General features: G+C 40.9%; 1 protein-coding gene across 4 annotated transcripts in view; it reads right to left on the reverse strand.

Moving 5' to 3' along the window:
• Window positions 1–24,124, reverse strand: part of RANBP10 (RAN binding protein 10) — an 89,065-nt gene that overhangs the window by 63,791 nt on the left and 1,150 nt on the right. For all 4 annotated transcript variants that reach the window (XM_087738979.1, XM_087738978.1, XM_087738977.1 and 1 more), the window contains exons 2-3: window positions 23,967–24,078; window positions 2,952–3,004 (exon numbers count right to left, since the gene is read on the reverse strand). In XM_087738979.1, the coding sequence (XP_087595105.1) occupies window positions 2,952–3,004; window positions 23,967–24,078 (165 nt within the window). The remainder of the gene's footprint in view (window positions 1–2,951; window positions 3,005–23,966; window positions 24,079–24,124) is intronic.

Genomic DNA, 24,124 nt, shown 5'->3' on the forward strand with positions numbered 1-24,124 from the left:
TGATCTGTTAGAGCAGAAGTGACTTAGAAATGGTCTAAGGAGACAAACCTGGAAGGGTTTCAGGACACAAAAACTTAAAATTACACTTTGACATGAAGCCAAGTCAAGACTCCAAAGTCTGTCACTTCTTTGTGAGCTCTCGCCTACTCTGTGCTATGAAGGACCTGGTAACGGTTAAGCCTGATCCATGTTTCTCACTTCAGTTACTTGAGCAATATATACTCTAATACTATAAAAAATAAATCAGACTCATTCTCCAAAAGCCAGGAAGAAACTTATTGAGCTGTAATACAGAGCCATGCAGATTCATTTTACACAGAGGATGAGAGATCAACCTAACTATGCCCGCAGAATCACTCTTGGCAACATAATCTGCACGTGAGCAAACAAACAACAGGTTCACAGGATCAAATTTGTGTAATTCATTGCTAAATAAGTGCTATCTGAAGTCTCAAGTTCACTTTACATTTTAGTTCACTCAGAGAAAAGAATTCCACATTTGCCACATACACTCTAGAAATAATAGTAGTATACAGGCACTTTGATTCAAACTGGCCACAAAATACTGCCCATGTAGCTCTTGGGCTTTGAAGGCATTTATCAGAAGTGGTTTGGCTAATTTTTAGTCAGGACACACACAGACACGGGGGGACGGGAGGGGACAGGGCACAACAAAAAAAAGAAATTGTGTTGGCTGTTCAATTTCAGGACAACACACCTACGACATTCAGTACACACCATCTCAGGTTAATATTCAACTGTGTTTTATATATATATACACACACATATATAACTGTTATAATCCCAGGAGAATCCTAGGTTAAGCATAATGCAACCAGCAGTCTGCAGGCCAAGTCTACAAGACAATCCCACCCATCTTTCCAAACAACTCCTCTTCCAAGCAGCCAAGCACTTCAACCTGGGGAAGAGATGATGGGACTAGACTCACGCTTCACCTTGTACAAGCACACAACCCGCTTGGGTTGGGAGGGAGTGCAGAGAGAGGAGAAGTCTGAAAACTGGGACTTCTATTACCTGTTGATACCAGATCATCTTGATCCAGACATTCCCTACCTTTTTGCAACCAAGTATCACTTGAGAAAACTGGAAGTGTCCTGCCTTCCTTCTCTGGGCTAGTTCTCAGTGGATGAAGACCTGTGACCTTAATCCTCCTTCCAATGTGTACATGCTGTAGTTGTCATAATTATTAAGAAATCCAGTTTGCAGTAAAACGCAAATTCTTTAAAACACGGGTGTCCCTGAAACCCTTCTCCCAAAACCAGAGTTATCATAGAAGTGTAGAATAACTAAGGAGGGAAGGGACCTCCAGAAGTCACCTAGTCCAAACCCTGCTCAAAAGAGGTCTAATTAGATCAGGCTGGTCAAGGCCATGTCCACCCGAGTCCTAAATATCTCCAAAGTTAGAGGTTCCACAAGCTCTCTGGGCAGGCCTGAAATTACCAGAGAAAAACAGACGCAAGGAAGGTTGTGCCCAAGTCAGACCAACAGATCTTAGGACTTGCCTCTGACGGTGGCCAAAAGAAGGCTCTTCAAGGTCGATCAAACATGATGAAAGGGTACCTGGAAAAGGAAAGTCTGTCTGCAACTGTTAACCATGGCTGTCATTTATGAATGGCCCACAGGCTGCACCAACATTTATCACTAACACAACAATGCTTATTGTTTCACTGGTGAAATTTTAATTGAACTAATTAACTAAAGCAATTAGCCTACAATTCCAAATTTCTTCTTTATCAATGCAGAAGGTCCCAAATGCTCCCTCATGCATTCCAAGATCTCCATGCTTCTCTTCAATAACAAAACAAGGCAGCTGTTCCATTGCAAAATTCAGTAGCAGATTTACAATTAAAACAATGGGCACCAGAAAGCTGGCTATTTTCTGAAGCCATCCAAGGACCCTGGCTGTCTTAAGTCTCCTTTTCATCTTCCTGCTGAGACTCCATCTGCAGTCTTAGCATAATTTCAGAAACATAGCTATAAAAATATACATTTCACAAATCTATAACAGAGCTACAGAATTACATATTTTGTGAACAGAATAGTCAAGGATTTTGCTCCAATGCTGCAACATTTTCAATTGGAGGTTATAAGGAAAAAACCAAGCATGTTGCACTCTCTGAATATGAACACACATTTCAGCTTTAAAACAACTCCACCACAAGTAAATCACACTCAAGATCAAAAAAAGCTTCCACCGCTGGGAACCAGCTATCATTCATTCTGGCACTTGAAGAACATTTACTTTCTACCAAACACAGACAACTTCTAGTTCCAAACCTAGCTGAAAGAATTCCTGCTACAGAAGTCACTATGTTGATCCAAATCTAGAAATTATAATTTTACCTAATAAATTGGATATTGTTAAAGAAAGATTACCGCTTATTTATTTTTAAAAAGAAGCTACTTAACCAACTTAGAGGATACCCTAAAAACAAACATTTCAAACAAAGGAAGCAACAATATTAACTGGAAATACCACTCTACCACATTCTTCTCATTTTTCAGTGGGAAGAGGGAAAGAAGAGAGGAGAGACAATATGACACGCTAATTTTCCTGTCATTTTCAGATTCTTTCATGTAAATTTGTCAAGTGGGATACACAGATTAAGTCTCAAACTATTTTGCTACTTATTTTTCAGACGTAAAGAAGAGCTTGCATGTCTGAAAGCTCATCATTTTACCCATTGCTCATTAGTTTAATATTAATTTCTATTATCTGCTAAAATCATCATGGCTACATAACAATATTAGTAATTCAGTTTAGGATAACACTCAATAGTTTGAAACTTTCCGATATAAAACACTTATAGTCATGACATTTTATTAACAGAAACACACAATCACTAATTCATATAAATAAATTAAAACTTTATTTCAAATGAACATTTAACACAGACTGTAAGCCAAACCAAATCTTAACAGTGACTTACCAGGAAGCCTGTTCATGTTGACTCCTTGAGCAGAAAGTCCTATTCCCATGTACCTTCAAAAAACCCAAACAAAATATCAGTCAAGCACAGAACAGCCAATCCACAAGATTTTCTGCAGCAGAAATATAGCGGGGGGGGGGGGAGAATCCACAAATCATTTAAGGTAAGAATTTAGTCTTCTCTTGAATCCAAGATAAAATGTCAGTCTGCTTTACTGATTGACAGCTTTCTGATACACAACTACAGCTACTTTTTAGCTCTTAATTGGTAAGAGGAGGACTGGAAAACAATCAGCAATTAAATTTCTCGGTTTGGGTGGGTGGTTTCCCCCCATATATCAGAAAAAAAAATATTTATATAGGTGATTAACATAAGAGTAAAAAAAAAAAAAAAACAATAAGGGCAGATATAATATATGAGAACAAATGTCCACCTAGCCTAATATATTGTCTCCAGAAGTGGCTGGTAGTGGATCCACAGGACAGAGCAAACAGTTGTACTTTCCAGGAACATTCTTTCATTGTCCAACATATATTTTACAGAATTTCCTAAGAAAAAGGTGGTCTTTCCGTATTTCACTCTCCAATAGATTTTCATCCATTAATCTGATCACCTTCTCAACCTTTGTAAGCTCTGTGAAAAGGCAATATCCTGCAGCTCCACCATTCAATTACTGTCCAAGCTAGTTTTGCTTAGTACTTGCATTTTTAGAATTGGGAGAGAGAGGAATAGCGTTTCTCTCTTAACTTTCTCAAGGATTTTAAAGTCCTCATTCATACCCTACTCCCCAATGGTCTCTTCTCAAGGTTGACTACTTGCAATCTACTTGGTTGTTCCTCTTACAGAAGCTCATCTATACCTCTTAATATTCTTGCTACACTTCCAGTTCTGTATCTTCTTTGAGAAGCAGGGGGAAACCAGAACCGCAAGCATCATTCACGACACAAACACACAGTGATTATTACAGACAACAGTATAATGATGTTCTCCATTTTGGTTTCTATTCCTCCCCCTCCTGGTCTCTATTATTCCATTTATTTTTTGACTGCAGATGAGAACTGAGCTGATTTTTCCATAGAACCGCGACACAAAGAACTTGTCCCTGCACTGTAAGAGGCAGCTCAGAGACCATTTTTTGTGTCAAGTTTGGATTGTTTATTCTCCCCCCATGCGAATCATTTTATATCTATCCAGCCTGAACCGCATCTTTCATTTTGTCATCCGTAGTCAGCCCTTGATTTTACAACTCTAGCTAGCTTCATATCATCAGCAAAAAATATCATCTTACTGTTAATTTCACTTCCAGGTCATTTATTAAGGTAGTGAACATCAGAGGTGCAGTGCACATCCCCACAGAAATCCACTGGTGAACATCCTCAGCTGCAGGGAGGAGAGGGGGCATGACACATGCACATGGGCCATTCATTTCTCTGCCCAGCTTCCTACCTGTTAGCTAATCGTCTAATTGATCATTCAGCCACACAAGCTCCTTCACTTTATCCCACGTTTCTTTTACCTTCCTCAAGAATTTCTGAGACTGGACCTTGCCAAACGGCTTTTGCAAATCCAGGCAGACTGATCTTTATCTACTTCTCCGTTCAACAGGACTGTACGGCCTAGGCAGCCTTCGCAAAGGCTCTTCTTCCTCACTGCAATATTTATGCATATACCCATTTTGTTTGTTCTATTTCTGCTAATTTGCATGGTCTGTAATTCTCTTAATGTGCCCTGGAACCACAGAAACAGCCGCCCTGCTCAGTTTGTTTTTAACAAGCTTCCATATTTTTATGTTACCACACTTTGAAATTAACAGTTACTGTTGGGCTCTTGTTCATGTAAAGGTATAAATCCAAACAGACTACAGCCAGTGTCCTGCTATTCTTTCACAGTATCAGTTTTCTTCCTGTGGCTTCCTTGACCACCTGCTCCATAAAACATTAACCATATCTAAAAATATTATTTCAGAACTTGACCCCAAAGTTACATTTCTTCAAGCTACGTGGGTTGAGTCTCCTGCAGCAACTGTTCCCTGCCCTTAACTTCTCCATCTCAGTCCTTGTCACCACCCCAATCAAATAGCATGGAAATGATAATAGCTGATTTTTATTTCTTGTTTACACAGAAATTTTAATCCTTATAGATCTCTAAGTTTATCAGATTTTAGCCTATAATCTCTTTGATAAATAGCACCACATCTTCACAAACATGGACAACTTTTTCTTTCTTCTACACTTCACATCTTGGTATCATGACACCTTCCAGATTTTAAACACTTGAAACCCAGTTCTACAGTGCTTTAAATTAAGTCAGTCCCTTCTTTAAAAAGCATGCTTTATTTCAGAAGTGCCCCAGCTTCCAGAAGATCCAGACCCCTCCTCCTCAGACCAATCCCTCAGCAACATACCAGAACTGTTCCTCCTCACCTCTCTTTCTGGTACTGGGCAAAGCACAGTACTGTGCAAAGGTGAGGAACAGCATTTTGGAAACTACTACAGCAGAGGTCCTGTTTTTCAACTTCCTATGTAATAGTTAAAAGTTTTACATACAGAACCTTTTCTGCTCTTCCCTATGCCTTCAGCACCACAGGGACCACAGCTATCACTTCACACTCAGCAACTGGTACAATGTTCAGATGCCTTGGGAAAGCTGGGTACTTGGTGTCTACCAGCCAAGTCATGATGCCATCCTCCCTGGAGTCACAAACCCAGTTATCCATATACCTGATCACTGAATTACTAACCATTATACGGTCCACCTTTTCCTTTTAGCTGGCCCCTGTCCTTTTAGGGTTATCTTCAGAGGAAAACGATACATGATCATAATATGGAGAATCTATTGCTGGACTTGTAACTTCACCCACCTCAGTGTTTTCCTGCTGCAAGACTAGGCCTCTTCAAGTTCAAAGTTTCTTGGGGTGAACACTGACAAAATACGGCTATGCCAATGTAACAGCCAGCTACAACGAAGAAAGGCCAGCCCAGGTCTGTCAGCTCTCACCATGTATACATTATGTAAGTACACAAGCACCAAGGAAGTGCTAGTGTTTGATAAAGGAAATAATAAGAAGATCACTGAACTTAGAAAAGGCTTTGGCAGCAGCCAGTTCAGGAGCAGAAGATTTGAATCTTCTGATGGCATGCAGGGCAAACAAGTTTATCTTGCAAACTCTCCAGTCACAGAGGACAGATTCCAGGACCTTTGGCTGGATTTCATATTTCTCATTTAGAAGGATAAAGAGAGATTTGTGAGGGTTTCCAAAATACCTAGAATGTATGTTATTACATAGCAAATCTGATATTCTCCACAGAAATGCTGAAAGCCTGCAGTCTGTCTACAAAAAGAGACCAAGGCGCTCTGCTTGCTGAGACAGGACAGCAGACACTCCAGTGCAACAGAGCTTGGACACAGTGCAGGCAGAAACGCAAACAAATGCCCTGGGTGTATTTTGCACTGCTCCAAGTCCCAGGACACTGGTGAAATGACTACTTGCTGCAGATAGTAGCCCTAAGCTTTTATATCTGACTGGCCCCACCCTGGAGATAATCCTCCTCATCTTGCTTGGTCATGACGGAAGGAGCTCAAGGGCACCACCTCCCCTACCACAGGCTAACCAGCTCCTCCAGCACAAACAGGGATCACTTCACCTGTGCTCAGGGAACTGTCAGCCAAAGGTCAGCTAGCATCTGCCTGGGCATGCAACAAAAGACATCCCAAAGGTTTCTGCTGCCGCATGCCAGAGTAGCCAGGCAAGATATAACAAAAGAGTGGAGTGGGGAGGATTCATATAAAATTAAGCCCTGCATCATCTGTGGTATGTCCTGAAGTAGAAAGGTCAATGGTAAAGACCAGCATTGCTTCAAAAGATACATGAACTGGACAGAGACAAAGCAAGACTTTTGGGCATTCATCCCAAAACCTAAACTTGCAAAGAACTGTAAGGACGACAGAACCTATTCTCTAGACTATCTACTCCTCAGTAACTCAGTATAAACAGGAAAAAAACTGTTTCATCTGAGGAGGGATACCATAACTGCTAGTGCCTTTGTCGCACAGAGTCCAGAGGGGAAGATTTTGTTCCATCTTTGGCCTAGGAACTCCTCTGAAATGCACCTGAGCAGAGAGGGAAAGGACAGCATCGTGGCAATTATCAGCTAAGACAACAGCAGCTAGTTGCTATTCTGCTATTCAGTGAAAGTGTTCAGCTTTTTATGAACAGAGATCAGTTGCTGGTCTCCCCAATTACAACAGAAGATATGGCCTGCAAAACACCTCTACTCAAGGACCCTCAAGCATCAACAACCGCCATGAAAAGGACAAGAAAGGACTTTGGAGCACCATAAGCAAATTACAACTGCTGGAACGCAGAGAGGTTTTAACAAAGTCCTTCACCAAAAGATTTTAAAGAGATTATCTTGGTATAAGAAGAAAGTTACCTCACAGAATAGTAACCAGTTTAAATGATAAAAGACCAAGGGTAAGAGAAATGCTTGCAGGAACACAGACATGAGGTAAAGACATCATATTACAGGCTTCAGGACAAATACCTGTGACTTGAAGAAGAGATTTGGGAAAGCCAAAAAAAAAATGGGGGGGGGAGGGGGGAAGAGTTGGGGGGGGAAGACCACCATGACTAAACGATACAATAAAGAAGAACTACTCCCACCAACCACATCCTGTGAGTGCAGACAGCAGGTCAAGGGAAGGGATTTGCTCCTCTCTATTCAGCACCCGTGAGTATCATATTCAGTTTTGGGATCTCCAGTACAAGGAAGAGTAACAAACTGGAGTGAGTGCAGCAAAAGACACAGGGCTGAAACCACATGATATATGAAGAGACATTGAGGGAAATGTGTTCATTCAGTCTTAAGAACAAAATACAAAGCGGCGATCTCATTGCTGTCTGTAGCTACCTAATGGGAGAGCACAGGGAAGGTGGAGCCAGACTTCATACACACACACCCCACTTACCCCCCAAAATCATGAGAAACAATAGACAAATTGTAACAAAGAAGATTCCAGTTAGACATTACTAAAAATATTTTAACCATGAGGGTGATCAAACACTGGAAGAAGGGCCCAGAAATACTACTGCACCTCCACTCTCAGAAATAGTCAAAAACTTGACTGCACATTGACCCGAGGAACCTGATATAACTTTGAAGCTGGCCCCGCTTTGAGTGGGGAGCTGAACTGGATGACCTACAGAGACGCTTTCCAACCTAAATTATTCAACGATATCTTGACTTCAGGACAGTTTTGCTGACAGGCAGCAAACTCTTGGCTAGCAGTGCATAAAGCAGTGGATATCGACCAAGTTGAGAAAAGACAGAATTTCCTGAAGCACACACACATATACCACAAGCTAAGTCCTGATCTGGTCATACCAGCTGAAACCAGCTTTCTTCCTAGTCATCAAGGAGCACAGATCATCCAGGAAAGACCAGTTCCTGATCTACAGAACAACCCTGAACTCACAAACAAAACACGCCATGATGACTGCTGCCTGGCACATCACCATGAGCCCTTTAGCTCTTCAGCTGAAGGGCTCCTGAACCTAGTGTCCACTTGAAGAAAAGCAACAAGGAAGGTTCTGCTCTGATGTAGAGTTCTCAAGGATAGAAGAGGCTTCAAGAGAAAGCACTATGTGATCTCATTCCTTTGGATCCCTTAAAAAAAAAAAAAAAAAAAAAAGACACATACACATCTCTTCTCCTCTGTAATCACGACTTTTTAAACAACACACTCCACAATTTCAGCTATTTCATTCTTTAGAACTCTTGAATGAAGACCAGATAACCCCTAATGATTTGTTCCTGTGTTTTATGGATAAATAACACTGTTGTATTAACCCTTCAACAGGAGCCAGATAATCATTTAAAACCAGTGACTGGCATGTGTTTTATTGACAAATGATGTTGTTGTATTAACTTTTTGACTGGAGCCAGATAATCCTTTAAAAGCAAAGACTGCCATTTGGGAGCCTCTAAACATTCCTACCTTTTCAGAGCCCTTAATAAAAAGTTCTTCTGAATCACCTCTTGGTTTTACAGACTCCAGCTTGCTTCCCATCCCTGATGTTTTGGGAGGGAAAAATACTTCTTTAACATTTCAGACCTTGAGGCAGATGTCCCTCAAGTCATTTTGGTCAACCTTACTGTTTTTTTTAAACTTAAAAGTTTGTTCTTTCCATTTTTCTCATCTAATAAAATTTCAACTTTTGGATGGTGTATCCCTATCCTCTCTCACCCTCGTGACTAATTGTGTCAACTGTCAGGTCATTTTGAGTCTCTCCAATAGTTCACACACTTTTACTCCGATCCTCCAATATGTCGTCTCCTTAAACAGTCTCCATACCATCTAAAGGCATTTTACCTTTCTGATTGCATCTTTTTATTAACTCTTCTCAAACAAGCTTCTTCAATTCATACATGTTTGTTTTCTAGCTTTTTTTGTTGCTGGGTGGTGGGGTTTTTTTGATGAACACTGAAGTGGTAGGGTTTGGGGGCCTTTTTATAGTGCCTCTCAAAGGACGCTAAACATAAGTACTTATGGTCAGTGCTGCACAGCAACTTATAAACACACATTTTCTGTAAACATTTTCTGCAAACATTTTCTGCACTGCTCAGAGCATGAGTCAGAAGTTACAACCTTTCTCATGAGTTCCCTGACTAGCCTCTCTGAAGCAGTCATTTATGGCATCTAAAAGTTTACTCTCACACGGTCATATGACATACAAACATCTGTAAAGAAGAACTAAATTTTAAGTATATGTTTACAGCCTTCCAGGCACAATATGGAAGATTTCTCCCTATATCCGCAGGGAGCGCTCTAGCTCTTCCTCGCCAGCTTCTTAGAGCACATTGGCAGATAAGACAGCATGCTTGTTAGTGTTTCAATTTTCTTATTCCTACTGAGTCTGGAACCCTCTGCTGCTACAGAGTTTTCCTTGCTACATGGTAGTTTTTGCTGTTTTGATTTTTTTTCAACTACGTGTGCGAGCAGTTGGGATCACAGTCCACAGCTCAAACTACATTCCAGGTTTATATTGCTTCAGAGAGCAGTGAGAAGCACCACCTCTGCCAATTGTTGAAGCCTGAGGGGAGCTGTGATTCAAGGTCCCAAACTGTTTGAACACACAATAAAGGCAACATCTAAGCCTGGTGCAATAATACCAGAGTGCTTGGTCCTGACACTGGCAGGCCCCGAAAAACTTAGCAAAAATCTGTCCAGTAGCAGACCACTCAATTACTCTGACAGAACGATCCCCACCACCTTCACCTGCTCACATTAGCAAGCACAAGACCTCCTGGATTTGCTGGCAGCTGCCAAATTTTGTTCAATGAGCAGGACACGCCTCTCAGCATAGGGAATGTTTCTTATGTCCTGATCTATTTGGCTGAGCTGAAGGTGAAACACGGTAAAACTGTGGCCACTTTGTCTCCTCTAGTGCAGCTTTGTCATGTGGTGGTGTCAGCTTCCTCAACTTCAGTCCCACACAGCACAGCTCCGCTGGCATAGGGCCACTGGCCAACTCCATCCCTGTTCCTCTGCCTCTACTTCTGCTGCTGTTGACATTAGCACACCTGGAATTTAACAGAGAGAGCGGACACCACTCCTGCACACAACCTTGGCACACAGCTTCATCAGAATCAGGGCTGCAGCATTTGATGGCTTCCCTTCTGTCCCTGTCCCTCCTTGGGTCATTGCACTGCATTGCCACCATAATGGTGCCAATACTGAGCAAACTGTTGGAAATTACAAGAAATAAAATAATTGTTGAACTCTGATAAAATAGGTCATCTCCCACTTCAGCTTATCCTGCTTTATTATTTTCTATGCAGATTCATCTTCCCTCTTTTGTGTACTGCAGCAAATCCCATGCACATAACCAAGAGCAAAAATGCATACAACAGTATCTTTCCATTTTCAGACAACTCAGCTTTAAATTAGGGCTAGAAACTTGTATTTTTATAAAAAACAAGTACTACAAATCCAGAAATTCTAAATTTAAGATTACACTTTAATCTAGACACACAACACCATGGAAATATGTTGGGGGGGGGGGGTAGAAGAACATGACCACAAGCCTTTCTGGTTCACAAAATTTTGCTCTTCAACTTATGCTCCCATTTAAAGCTTGAGACAAACTTTAAAAATAATGACTGTAATGACTGTAGAACTGTACAGAGAATTTGCAGACAACCTAAAATAAAATAAGACTCTCTCACCATGCTGGGTTTCAACTCCACAGCCTACAGCTTATATCCAGAACTTCACATTGTCATATATATGATTGCTGGTTATTGTTTTAAAAGATACCTTGCTTTTTCCATCTATTACCAATTAACATCCCAGAAGTGATGGATGAAATGAGCTTTGAGACCTACAAAGCCTCCAATTTTAAAAAAATCGCTCTGTTCTCTGAGAAAAAACAAACAACTCTTCTTCAACTACTCCACCACCAAAAGCATCAGCTGCTTTCTGAACTTCTTGGTGCAGAACAGCTTCTCGCTTCCTCAATTCCAAATGCTCCGAACCAGTTTTGCATATGCAACAAATTCAAAACTAGTTAAACAGTACTTGTGGGCATCCTCAAGCACAACCTACTGCTTGTTTTTTTAAATTAATAAATTATAACATTCAATATCATCCAAAATAAATCTCTACAGAGTCTGTCTGCATGCATCATCACTGGTTTTAGAGGTTTCAGGTGTGGACAAACTCCATACGGGGTATCCATTAACTAGAGCCCCTTCATGAGGGATTCAAAGAGAAGAAGACGCACAGCAAGTGAAGCACTGATACAGCAGTACAGAAGAAATGTAAGAAACATTAGCACCCACTTTCAAGCAGAAAAAAAAAATAATCTTTTTTTAGTGTTTTGGTAATGATACATTTAAATCCATTATCCATCATACATAAGATATATACCTTAACTAAAGCCAGGAGGACACTTTTGCCTAAAACCATCTTCTCAGCAGTGAACACTGAAAACTTGGAACTGCCCCCCACACCCGATCAGAAGCTTCAAAAATGCTGCATCAGTAGATCAATTCCAAATAGAGCACAGAGACAAAAATAAACGCAGACACATGCTAGTGATTCAATCAGAAGTCTTGTTTCCACTTACCAGCAGCCTCAGCAGTTACCATAGCACTAAATTTTTCCAGACTTCTGCTGCACCTCAGCCCTGCCCAGTCAATATTCATTGCTTTTTAAAATTTGAATAGACTGAATCAGCCACGCTAACCACCAGTGACAACATCACAACTCTGCCTCTTTTATCCATGCACCAGCTCTCCTTGGCCACAGCAGATGAATGAAGGACCTTGGTAGCAAGCCCTCATGCCAAAAGATGCTGGCTCCACACACACCTCTGCACAGCACATGACCCGCAGGATTGCCACTATTTTTCCCTCTAGATCTTACAGCACCATGACCGTGGTAAGATTAAGTTCAAAGAGACAAAGCTTTTTGGCTCCCTCCCCCAGTTCTCAAGTACTTCAGCAGTAAACATCAGCACGTATGCTACTCCAGCACAGTGACATTTAAATAGGACAGCATTCACTTTTGGCTCCTAAGAGAACTTGTGTGAATGATTGTGCAGTGCAGATATTTTCAATGCTGCAATTTAAATTTGTATATTTTAAAAAAATACTTTTTTTGTTTTTTTTGCTTCTGCCGATAAGAGACTTTCCCTGGAAAAGAGATGGAAAGAGCCAAAATGATGACTGTACTTCTAAATTAAAATTTAACTCGTAAAGATACAAAAGATCTCAGATGCACTGACTCAGCCAGGAAGCATTACGTATTGGCACTGGACAGAAATTATCCAAAAAGCTACAAGAAAAGTTATTTCACAGGAATGACAATATTTGACTAACCTAAATTAAAACAAAGGGCTCTCTTAAAGAGGCTGTTCTAAGTGTTACAACAGTCATACAAGTAGAGGAGTACAGTGATGGCTGGGTTTGGTTTGTCCCCAGAAGGGGAATCCACCCATGTGACAAGCAATTCTTCGAGTCAAAAGACATTTCTTCAGAATAAACACGATACCCAGAAAGCCTGCCAAAAAGTCAATGTAACAAAAGTTTTTTGGCTAGTCTAAAGCTACTCTGTGTGAACAACCCACAAAAATCCTCATGAACCCAGCAGAAAAACAGACCTGCCCTTTGACAGCAAGTAGCTAATGCTGAAATTCCAGTACTTGCATCTATTTAGCTTTTCAAGTGTAGGAATGAAGAACTCAGTTGGGTAGAAGAGGAGAACACAGCAACAGAACTCATGTATACCTGTGCTTTATATTCTTCAGTTTTAAGGACTCCAGGAGCAAAGAACATCTCCTTTTGAATGCCTGGAAAGCACCCAGCACTTCAGAGGCATTGCTATACACAAAATAAATAAAGGTGGGGCAGAAGGAGGGAGAAAGCAATTAGTCCACAGTCATAATTGGACCAGGGCAGTATGCTTTAAACAAAGAAGGAGGTATTTCTTTACCCAAAACTTTCTCCAAAAAACTTAAAAAGAGTACTCATCTCAAATACTAGTTCTGACAATTAGCAGAGCAGATTTATTAAGGCTCTGCCATGAAAAGAAAGATATTATAGTTCCCCTTTATTTCTTAACATGTTGAAAGTTACCAAATCAGGATGGTGACTATTCCAAGTGCCTGTGAAGTTTACCTAGAAGGCAGACAAAGTTCACACCATTTGAAAGCTGGGGGAACGAAGGTGGAAAAAGACACCGGTTTAGCATTGGTTGGTTATCCAATGGTCACAAGCCTAGAACTCTTCTTTACTGTGCCACTAACACCCTGACACAGCAGTCTCTCCTTAGAGCACGCTTTACTGTGTATGCCGAGACACACTGAGGCCCAAACTTAAAGAGTTAAAAATAGAGACATTAATTAATTTGTTTTGTAGGCCATGACTTCCAGTAAAGCAGTCGTTCCCTGCTCAGTTGGTGAACTAACAATATCACTAACATGCGGTGGAAATTCCTGGGATTGGCATTTTATTACGTGGCTCAGCCAAGACCAAGGAACCCAGCTTAGCCACGAGCTAAACAAGGGATGTTCCTCTCTTCCAGACTTGAGTTTGTGATTCAAAGGCTTACAGTATCCTGCAATTTTTTCTAATAACTGCACCTATCTGGTAGGAATCCTGTCCTCCCAGCTATCACACGCCCCACTCTTTCAACACACGCAGTTAAGTCTAAAATTATCAAGCTAAATTACTAATTAGAGATTAATAATACACCCTGTCACACTGGTGGCATTTCAGAGACTTTCACAGTCTCTTGTGCAAAGCTCTGAACTATCATTCTTGTCTTAGGTGGGCCCTGACTTCATGCCAGGTTTAAAGAGTGGCGAGAGATGATAACCCATATCAATTCACCACCTGAAACCACATTGTCGCAGTTACAGTGGGGGAAGGGGCGTGTTATTTTAAAGCAGTGAAAAAACAAGTTACATCTGTTTAAAAAAATTACCTATGGTACATAAAATACTGGATTCCAACTGCCTCTGACTCCTCAGTCTAACAATAAATATTTTGGAACTACTTCATAATGGAATATAGTGAATCTCTAAAGCGGAAGCGGTTCTGGTTTTGTTCATGGATATTGTGCTGTTCTGTAACAGTGCTTCAGAAATAGCACTGACGGGCTTCAGGAAGAATCCCAGTTCCCCAAGCAGAGGTCAGTAAAGACAAATAATGCAAGGCTGAAAAGAAGATAAAGGCAAGAAAATGAAATTCTTAAGAGCTCATTAAAAACAACTGCAAGTATCCTGAGGCACAGAGGAGTCCACTGCACATCAGCCCTTACAAAGGCAGAGAAGCTCTAAAAGCCAAAGAGCATGGAAGAGAAGGCAAGCGGCCAGAAGAAAATTAAGAGGCAGCAATCTGGTAACGTAACACATCTTCTCAGTCTGTTTATGAGTAAATACTGACAAAACTACACAGGAAGAATAAAAAACTATTTTCGCTAGACCAAGGTATCAGATTCCCAGCTCCCTTCCAATTTTAGGATCATGTTCAACTGGTATCTGTCAGCTGTAGGAAGAGTCAAATCTGTCCCTTTTCTGTGTTACCTTTAGAAAGAGAAAAGACTGATGATGTAGATTAGCAATATATGTAGGAATACTGAAAAACAGAAAATACAGATCAGAGGTGAAGACTTGACTTGAGCACCATTTAAGAAAGAAAAGGTGTAATACAAGCCTCACCAGGCTAAAATCACGACTAGGATCTGGCCAGAATAACCAGTTCTCCATCTGCCCCCCCCAAGCACCATCACATCCAACAGGACCCCAAACCCTGCAATATACTCGGGTCGAAACCAAGTGTATCTGAAGCTAAGGTGGAGACCAACTTAGTTTCCCAACTTCAGATTTTTCACTCTTGACAGCTGACTTGTCCTCTAAGTCAGCCGGTATTCCACAAAGTTCACATGAACCATGTCAGTGGCAAATGGCGCATTCAGTCTGGGAACAGTACAAAGCATTACTGATATTAATTCTCTGATTATTTATTCTGGTTACACGCAACTGAGTAAGTAGAATTTTTGTTCACTTTGTCCTGATAATTAACAAACCTCACTTCCAAACACACTGTTCAGAGTTGCTGAAAATTTTTATCCAATATATTAGGAAAGTTAAACAGGTTTCCACGACTGAATGGACTTAAGATTGTTTGACTGCCCGTCTAACCAACAGGCCATTTTCCCCGACATGAATAAAGCCTAGAAAACAGTAAAGAAAGACACTAGAGGTACTGCAAATATCTAACAGAAAGGCATCCAAAAGAGGACAAGTCATATAAAGACTACAAGTTTCACACTGAAGACTAATCTTGCATTTCAGTCCATCATTAACAGTCAGCTTCAGACAGCAGCTCGAGTTTTCCTGTTTTCTCCACTAAAACGCAGGGGGAACAATGTAAACGCAATACCCAAATCAGAAGAAAACACTCTGCTGCCAGGTAGCCAGTTCTCTTAACAGGTATTCTCCCATCCTTATAGGGTAATTTGCTCTGGTTTAGGCTTCAATCAGGAAATTGATAGTAACCATTCTTATGCGAGGAGGATTTACCTGCTAACAAAAGTTTTCATGAAATTACAAGGAAAAAAATAACTGCAATATTTACATAAGAACTATTTTTTTAATGTGGAAAACACATTACAGAAAAAGTAACACACAAAGTTTTGACAGACGTAGTTATGAAATAAGAATACTCTCTCTTTAAAACAATAACAAATAGCCAGAGAGCTAGGGAGAGCACTGGGAAAGCAACACACACTGAATTCGCAGATCTTTACATGCTGACATCTCCACAACAAGGAACAAAGGCTCGTAGATGTGGAGAGCATGAGTACAAACAACTTGCAAACAAGAAGGAAGATTGTATCTCTAGGATTGAAACTGTAATGTGGAAACAGAGATCCAGTCTTACCACAGGTACAATGTAAACCCCCTTCCTAGAAAAGCAGTTAAGAAAATGAATCTGGCAGTGCAGTCAATAACGCACTTACAACAGTTCAGCTTTACAGGGCCAGTGACAGAGCTGAAGAAAGAGTCAAGCTTCACAGCAGATGATAAATTGTTTAGCAGTTCATCATCCCAGCTTTGTAAGTGAAGGAAAGAAGTTTCCCCTCTATAAAAGCCATGCAATTTGTACAATTTAATTATTAAACAGAGAATTGCTTAGATGTATAAGTCTAGAACATTTAAATAATTAGTTCCCATTATTCTATGATTTGATTTATTAACTGTAAACATATTCTGAAGAACTGAAGCATAATAATGTTTTACACATATTCTAAAGATGTTCCGTTGATTTTGCTAAAGTTTACTTTTGCCTTATTCCTACCTTTTCTATAACAGATATTCAGAAATAGCAGGGGGAAGAGGGAGAAGAAAGAAAGAAAAAAAAACAAAACACACACAGACAACTTTTCCTGAAATTCTTCTTCTTTACTGTGCAAAATCTCACAACTCTAACTGGAAAGGAAAAAAAAAAAAGAAAAATTAACAGAAAAATTAACAGAAAGAAAGAAGTTATCACAGCCTGAAATCTAGGAGATCTCAGACTTCAGACATACCTAAACGCACACATCAAAAGTGAAAGAGAGATAAACATCACCATCACTACTTCCATTTTGCTTCCTAATTTCTCAAATTATTTTAATGAGAAATGTATATTCTACCATTACAGTGGATGGGCCCATGATACTGCTATAAAGCACTGAGTTTCAATTTCCATTTCATTGATTTAAAAAAAAAAAAAAAAAAGGGCAATTTAAAAAAGTTATCAACTGCAAATCAGATATTCCAATCACAACTTGCTTTACATTGGAAAAGCTGCTCTCAATATTACTCCCTTTTGCAAGAGTTTAGCGGAACAACGATAAAAAACAACAGCTCATAGGAGATGTCATCAATTGACGTGAAACCTCCACAGAAAATGAGAGTGTCTCTACACTTCAGAGCACCAAAGCTCAGCCAGTCAGTAGCTGAGCAAGCAAGACTTGCTTGGGCAAGACTGCTTGCAAATGGGAACAAGGTGAGAACTGTTTATTGAATCTACTTGGGGGGATTTATTTATGTGTTGGTTTGTTTAAATGAATGTCTGCGGAACAGCATAAATTCAAGTAAGCAGACATACCTGCAAACAGAAGAACAACCTCCTCTCTGTGCTGGTTTTGGATTCTTGGAAACCAGGACAGAAAAAATAAAAAGGGGGAGGAAATCAATTATTTACAGGCTTATCAGATACAAATAAGGGATCACACAGCATGTGCAGACACTAGAAATCCTCAGTTGCCCCAGAATATTCCTTAGCCTTCCCTACAGCCACATCCAGACACGCATGAAATTATAAGATGTCCTCAGTTTAACCAGCCGATGGATGCACAAAGACAACCGAGCCATTAAAGCCACCGACGTCAGAACACTTCATGGACAGGCCTTCTATCAGCATCTGGAAACCATTACATTACAGCACACGAGTGAAAGGCTTTTCAAAGAGCAATCACACTCACCATATGCTGAAGAGAAATGGAAAGTTGGCAAGGAGAAGCATAAGCAAGGAAGAGAGGGGCAGATTACTTGTTACTAATGTAAAGACTGCTAAACAACCAATACATCTGACCTTTATTTTTCTTTTTCAGTCAGAGAGAAACTAAGCTATTTTTAAGTCTGGGATATGGTGCACTTGTGTAAGAAAGCTAAAGGAAGATTTGAAATAAACTATGGTATGGACTAAGCTAAATTAGCTCTTTGGCCACTCTCCTCAAAGTACTCTTTCCTCCCCCTCTCAGAAAAATGCCTGCAACATAAGCTAGCACTGACCGACAGCTCTGGACAACACGCTGCACATCACAAAGCAACTGTGAAACAGTTCAAGCTGGTGCTGGAAGAAGGGTACCAACACATTCTGTTGCCCATGTCTTCCCACCCTCCCTCTTCGGCCTTTCTGGGTCTCCTCTTCCCCACTTCATGCACAGAAAGCACTGTATCAAGGACTGATCCAGCAAAAAGACAGTTAACATGATCCAACTCATTACACAGTCACTACTGCTGGCACAAAGGAAAGGGTTTAAAAAAAAAAAAAAATCATGGCAAGAAGAAAAGCTAGACTGGCTTTTTCAGCAGCCTTCCTGAGATGGCTCAAAGTCCTCGTGAAACCGCCTGGCTCCCCTGGCACAGAGGGCTGTGCCACTTGGCACCTCCTCTGCCTGCAGACCACACTTTGCTCTGTTTGCACAGAACATGCAGAGCCACCGTGGGCAGGCAGCGGGCTCTGCCTCCGCCAGAGAGGTCTGACTTGCTGCAGAACACCAGCATGCCAAAGTATCTGCGAGTAAGCCACCATCCAAAACCAAACAATTACCAGAAAAGACAGCTGTCAACAGCAAACTGCCATTGCAAAGGCAATCCGCAGGCTGCTGGACTGTCTTTCCCAGGAGCAGCTCAGAAATGGAGAAGAGGCTGCAGGACAGGTGACTTTTGCTGGAATCAGGAATCCGTGCACAATCAGGGTCAGCCTCCAGGATGTCCTCCCCAGTCACACTCCATTACAACCCACCGCATGACTGGGGGAGGTAAAACAAGTCAAGAAACCGAAATGGCGGTCAGGAACAAGCACTGCCACCCATGAGACAATTCACCTTGCCCCAGCATAAAGAGGACAACAAAGATGAATTGTCCTCCTGAGTCACAACAGCCTGTAAGTTGTGGGTTGACTGCCCTACCCTGATGAGTCTTACACTATTCCTGTTTACCAAGCAGAGATCATCTAATGGGGAAACAGAAGCTGTGAGATGTGCTGACAAATCAACAGTGAACAGAAACGTGTATTTGAGAGAGAGAGAGGGGATAAGAGCCCAGTGCTTCAAATACAGTTAAGGTTGAACTGTTATAAACACCACCACGATAAAAGCACGAGTTATTTGTGGCAGCTCAGGAACATAAGAGTCACGTACATTTCTGCCAGTCTGCCCATCTGAGGAATGCTGGAAGCAAGCCATCCACAGAACCACGGAGAGGTTTGGACTGCAAGGGACCTTGGGACCTTCCTTCTTCATCCTTCTGCCCAAAGGATAAGTAACTCCGAAAGTGGTATCAGGCAGTCTGGGGCCTTGCCCAGGCAAGTTTGAAGATGGAAATGCCACAGTCTCTCCAGTCATCCTGTTCTGGTGCTTAACTATTTTCACGAGGAAGATTCTTCCTTATGTGCAGCTGGCATTTCCCTTGCCACAACTTCTGACCCATTGCCTCTTGTCCTTTTGTTCCAATTGATAACACTCAGGAGACACACAAACAACGCCTCAGGAAATTAAGTACCCAACAAATTTTAAGACAAAACTGTTCAACAACACTTTGAATGGAACTAAATGAGGGTTGCTGCAATCCTACCCTTCCCTCTCCCATCTCAGCCCATCCCTTTATTGACTCGCCTTCAACCCACGTCAGGGAGCAGAACCCCGAAAAGTAGTCCTCAATTTAAAAAAAAAAAAAAAGCAGCAATTTCTGACAGTGACATCAATAGATTAAATCATAATTATTTTGATGTGACCAATTTTCAACCAGTTATCTCCTTGAACCAGCTCACCACAGGACCTGGTAGCAGACTGTCAGCATGAGGGAAGGCACAGAAACATATAGCAAATGGAAGGGCAGAATCCCACAGTCCTGACTTGTATCATCTTAAAAATGGTGTGGAACCACTCCCTGTGTGTTCAGCGCAGACAAGGAGGCAAGAAAAGGGCTGGAACTAGAGACTGCAAACTAAATTCTCCTCTACTCTCTGAGGATAAGAACCATCTCCCCAAACAAAGAGTAGCACAAACAACAGATCAATCTACTGACAGATTTGATCTGTTGTGTGTTACCTAGCCTCCTTGTCAAGACAATTTTTCAATGGTAGCCTCTCCCAGAAAAAACAAAACAAACAAACAAAACAACACCAAAAAAACCCAAAACAAAACAGTAAATAAACATAACCTGCTATCAACAAAGACTAAAAACACCAGGATGAGAAATGATCACCATTCAGCTAAAACTAAGTCTCAATCACCTTTCTTTAACTCAAAGGATTTTGGCGATACCTCAGTGCATGAGCAGTGGAAGACCCAAAGCTAAGAAAAGCTGATAAATCTTAAAAGTTTCTTAAGCGTACCAAATGGGCTTTTTGCATGCTGTACTTCCTTTGAAATATCCACCAGTAAACTAAACTAGATTTTGCCAATGCCGAGGCAGAAAAGTCTAGCGATAGTAAAGCAAGAATTTTCATAAATCATTTCATTTGCTTCTTTAAGAAAAGCACCTTTATGGAGCAGTGCATTAAAGGGCAGGGGAGAAAGAACGCAAAAGAGGAAGCTTTTCTGCCAGCTACGGGTGCAGTGCCGTGGCAGTCTAAAGCAACTTGTGTCTGTGCTGCTGCAGTCCCTCCCTCTTCCCTTGTGCTGGCACTGAGGTTTGCAAAACTGAGCAGAGAAGTAATCTGCCTGAAAAATGGGGGGAGGCGAGCGTGTTTGTTTTTACTGCTAGGATACAGTGTGGTGGGAGGAAACAAAGGAGAGAAGCACAGCATACTGGATTTAAATCACCTTAGTCCCATGAAAGTAACAGAGGGGAGAATTTAAAAACATGGTACCAACAGCTCACTTGTCTCTATAGCTCAGGTTTCTCTACCACAGTGACGCCACCAATCCAGAACTGGCACTGTCTGATGCCAATTCAAGAACCCTCTTATCACAGCATATCATATATGGGCACCATTGCTTGTCAGCTGCCAAAACTCATCATGTGAGCTTCAAGATTCTTACATCTCCAGTAAGAGCCACTGGGAGCTTCTATCCCACTTGTTACCTGCAACCTTAGTTTCTGTTGTTTATTAGCAACAGTCAGCATCTAACCAGAGTGTAGAGGGCTAGACTAACAATTTATTAGCACAGAAAGATGATAGCTTTGAGTTACTGAGCAAAAAAATCAATCAGAACTCTTCAAAGCACACAGTATTTTTTGAGTAAGTCTTGTTTTGAAACCTGATCACTCACATTTTAAACCTAAACGTGAAAAGGTATCACAAACTCCAGCAAGAGAGACACAGTGAATAACATCACGCGATCCTTACCTCACTACTCTGTACAGCATAAATCAGGTAACAAGCTGCAGAGCAGAGACTTTAAACCTGAAGTACCCATTCTAGAAATGAGCTCAGAAAGATTCCTCTTCCTCTCCCCTTGCTAAAAGGCTTCCAGTTGAGTTCCTAGGGACATGCTTTACCACTTACGCCACTTGAAAAATTCCTTTCATTCCCTCCAATCCCTTCTTCAGATTTCTGGACTTTTATTCCTTTAAACTGAAGCCACCATGGCATAATAAACACTGGGGAGCTTCCTAAGAAGAAAGATGTCTCTGCCACAGTTCACTATTACAACATACTGAGCCTCCAATGGGCAGACTTCAAACTATTAAAGATGAGACACACAAGAGTACCTTCTTAAATGACAGACAGGCAGCAGCTACAATATAAATTCATAATTAGAAATCCCCAGCACGACAGTATGAAAGATAAAAGTTGGAGCTCTCTCTACCAGCCAAAGAAAAACAAGGCACAGGAATGACCAAGACATCAGACAAACTATCAAAGGCTCACTGCTGCACTGCCTTTGGATCGTGGCTATCAATGTCTCATGTTCGTATTGCTATAATGTTAATATACACAGTTCCATATCTTTGAAAGTATTCCTGGAAAGTAGTTGTAGTTACAGAATACAGTAAATCAAAAAATGGACTATTAATACAGAAAACTGATCTTGGGAAACAAGCAGCAAATTCCATTATCCCTGATCTAGAATGCAGTAAGGATTAAGTGCTGTTCAGTGACCTTTCGTAATGTGATTTCTTTGGAAAATTGTCTTGAAGTTCACTGTAAATTATTTTAATTTTAGCAGTTACATAAACTAATCAAGCGCAGGGTTTCAAAACAGACAAGCAGTTAATCGCCAAGTCAGTGAACTGAAAGAATAAAGATCGTCTTTTCACTGCATTTGTAAAGCATTCAGCCCAGCATCCACCTCTGCACAGATAACCTAATAATTATTACAGGCCTAAATGCAGAACAATTCAGGATCCTTTGCAAGTCCCTTTACAAATAGGCCACTTCTCAATTCAACAATGACAGCAAAAAATTTCAACAGTAAGAAACTATGACTTTAATTTGGTTTCTAGTAGGAATGTTTGCTGCCCTTCCCTAAGACCCCTAAACTGGCCAGAGTTAAAGCGTTATTCTTTAAGGACTGGATTAATTAATTACACTCAATACCTTCTCCTGTGCAGTTTTCCCTTCTGGATAGTTGTATCTGTGATATTCATCCTTCAGCAATGAAAAATGCCAAACACATACACACACAGCAGGCTGATACCTTTATAATGATTAAAAATTAAATCTACACTAGCAGTAGAAACCCAGACCTTGTTAGAAATGCCCTTTTATTGCTTTCCTACATTTCCCAACATCCTAAATATGGCTTTAAAGGAACTCCACATACATCCTGGTTCAGTTACATTTTGGATCAAAATAATGCCAAATACAGTGACCGCGAGACCGGATGAGATTCAAAACCCACTGCCAGTTCAGTTCACTGAGGTGCCGCCTAGTAAAGTATGGCTGCATCTAATACTACCGATAGGATTTGCTGCTGTTGCAGTTTTTCCACTTGCTACTGTCCAAAAGTATAGACTGATAGGGCAAACGAAGTCTCAACAACAGTCTACAATATTAAATGTTACCACAAAAAATCATTTGGTCAGGAAAAACCTTCTCATATTTAGCATTCTGGTTCCCGCATAGTCTGCCAAGCTTCCACAGTTGTTATCTGGCATGATACTCTGCGGTGCAATCTATCCTGAGATAATGACTTGAGTCCAAATTCAGGTCCTGGACTAGAGGTGACAGAAGTAGCACAGATTCCAGCTTATAATCACAATCATCTCATTTCCCTCTCTTTGAACATCTTTTCCTTGATCATGCATATGGGGTTTCTAAAAAACAGTCTCAGAACTTCTCCTTCCAGTGCTCGAGTACTGTTATGACTACTCTTCACCATACAAACAAGCCTCTAACAGTCCAAAATTAAGTTCAAGGTTCCTCCTTTCTATTTCACTCCACTTCTGAGGCATCTGAATTCCAGAAATCTGAGTGACTAGACCTAGCTCGCAGGAGGAAAAACTATTTTAATTCAAATTGCACTGGAGACCCAAAGTTTCCTAAATGTTTAAAACTGCCCATATCAAACAGCACAGAAAGCAGCTGTGTAAAAGTGCCTCTGCTTCCAGTGTATTCTACCACATTTACATCTGTTAACCAAGAGAATATAACCTCCCCATGATGTACCCGCCTGTTACACCCAGCAGCCACGGGACCTCTAACCCTTCTGGAAAGGAGATCAGAGTACAGCAGAACTGCTAAATACACATCACCAAGCACTGAACTGGAATAAGGCACTTACCCATCTCTACCTTTACTGACGATCTTCACTTCAAAGTAATAAATGCCACAGGCTGCAGGTATAGGGTGTGTAGCCCTGACCGAGGCAGCATCTTTGTGATTTTTACCGTGACCTAGGAAAGAACAGAAATGTAAGCGCTGATGGGATTTGAACTCTCA

Source organism: Nipponia nippon, unplaced genomic scaffold (genome assembly GCF_047370975.1).
Source record: "Nipponia nippon isolate SJK-2023a ecotype South Korea unplaced genomic scaffold, ASM4737097v1 scaffold_7, whole genome shotgun sequence".
In the NCBI taxonomy this organism is placed as follows: Eukaryota; Metazoa; Chordata; class Aves; order Pelecaniformes; family Threskiornithidae; genus Nipponia; species Nipponia nippon.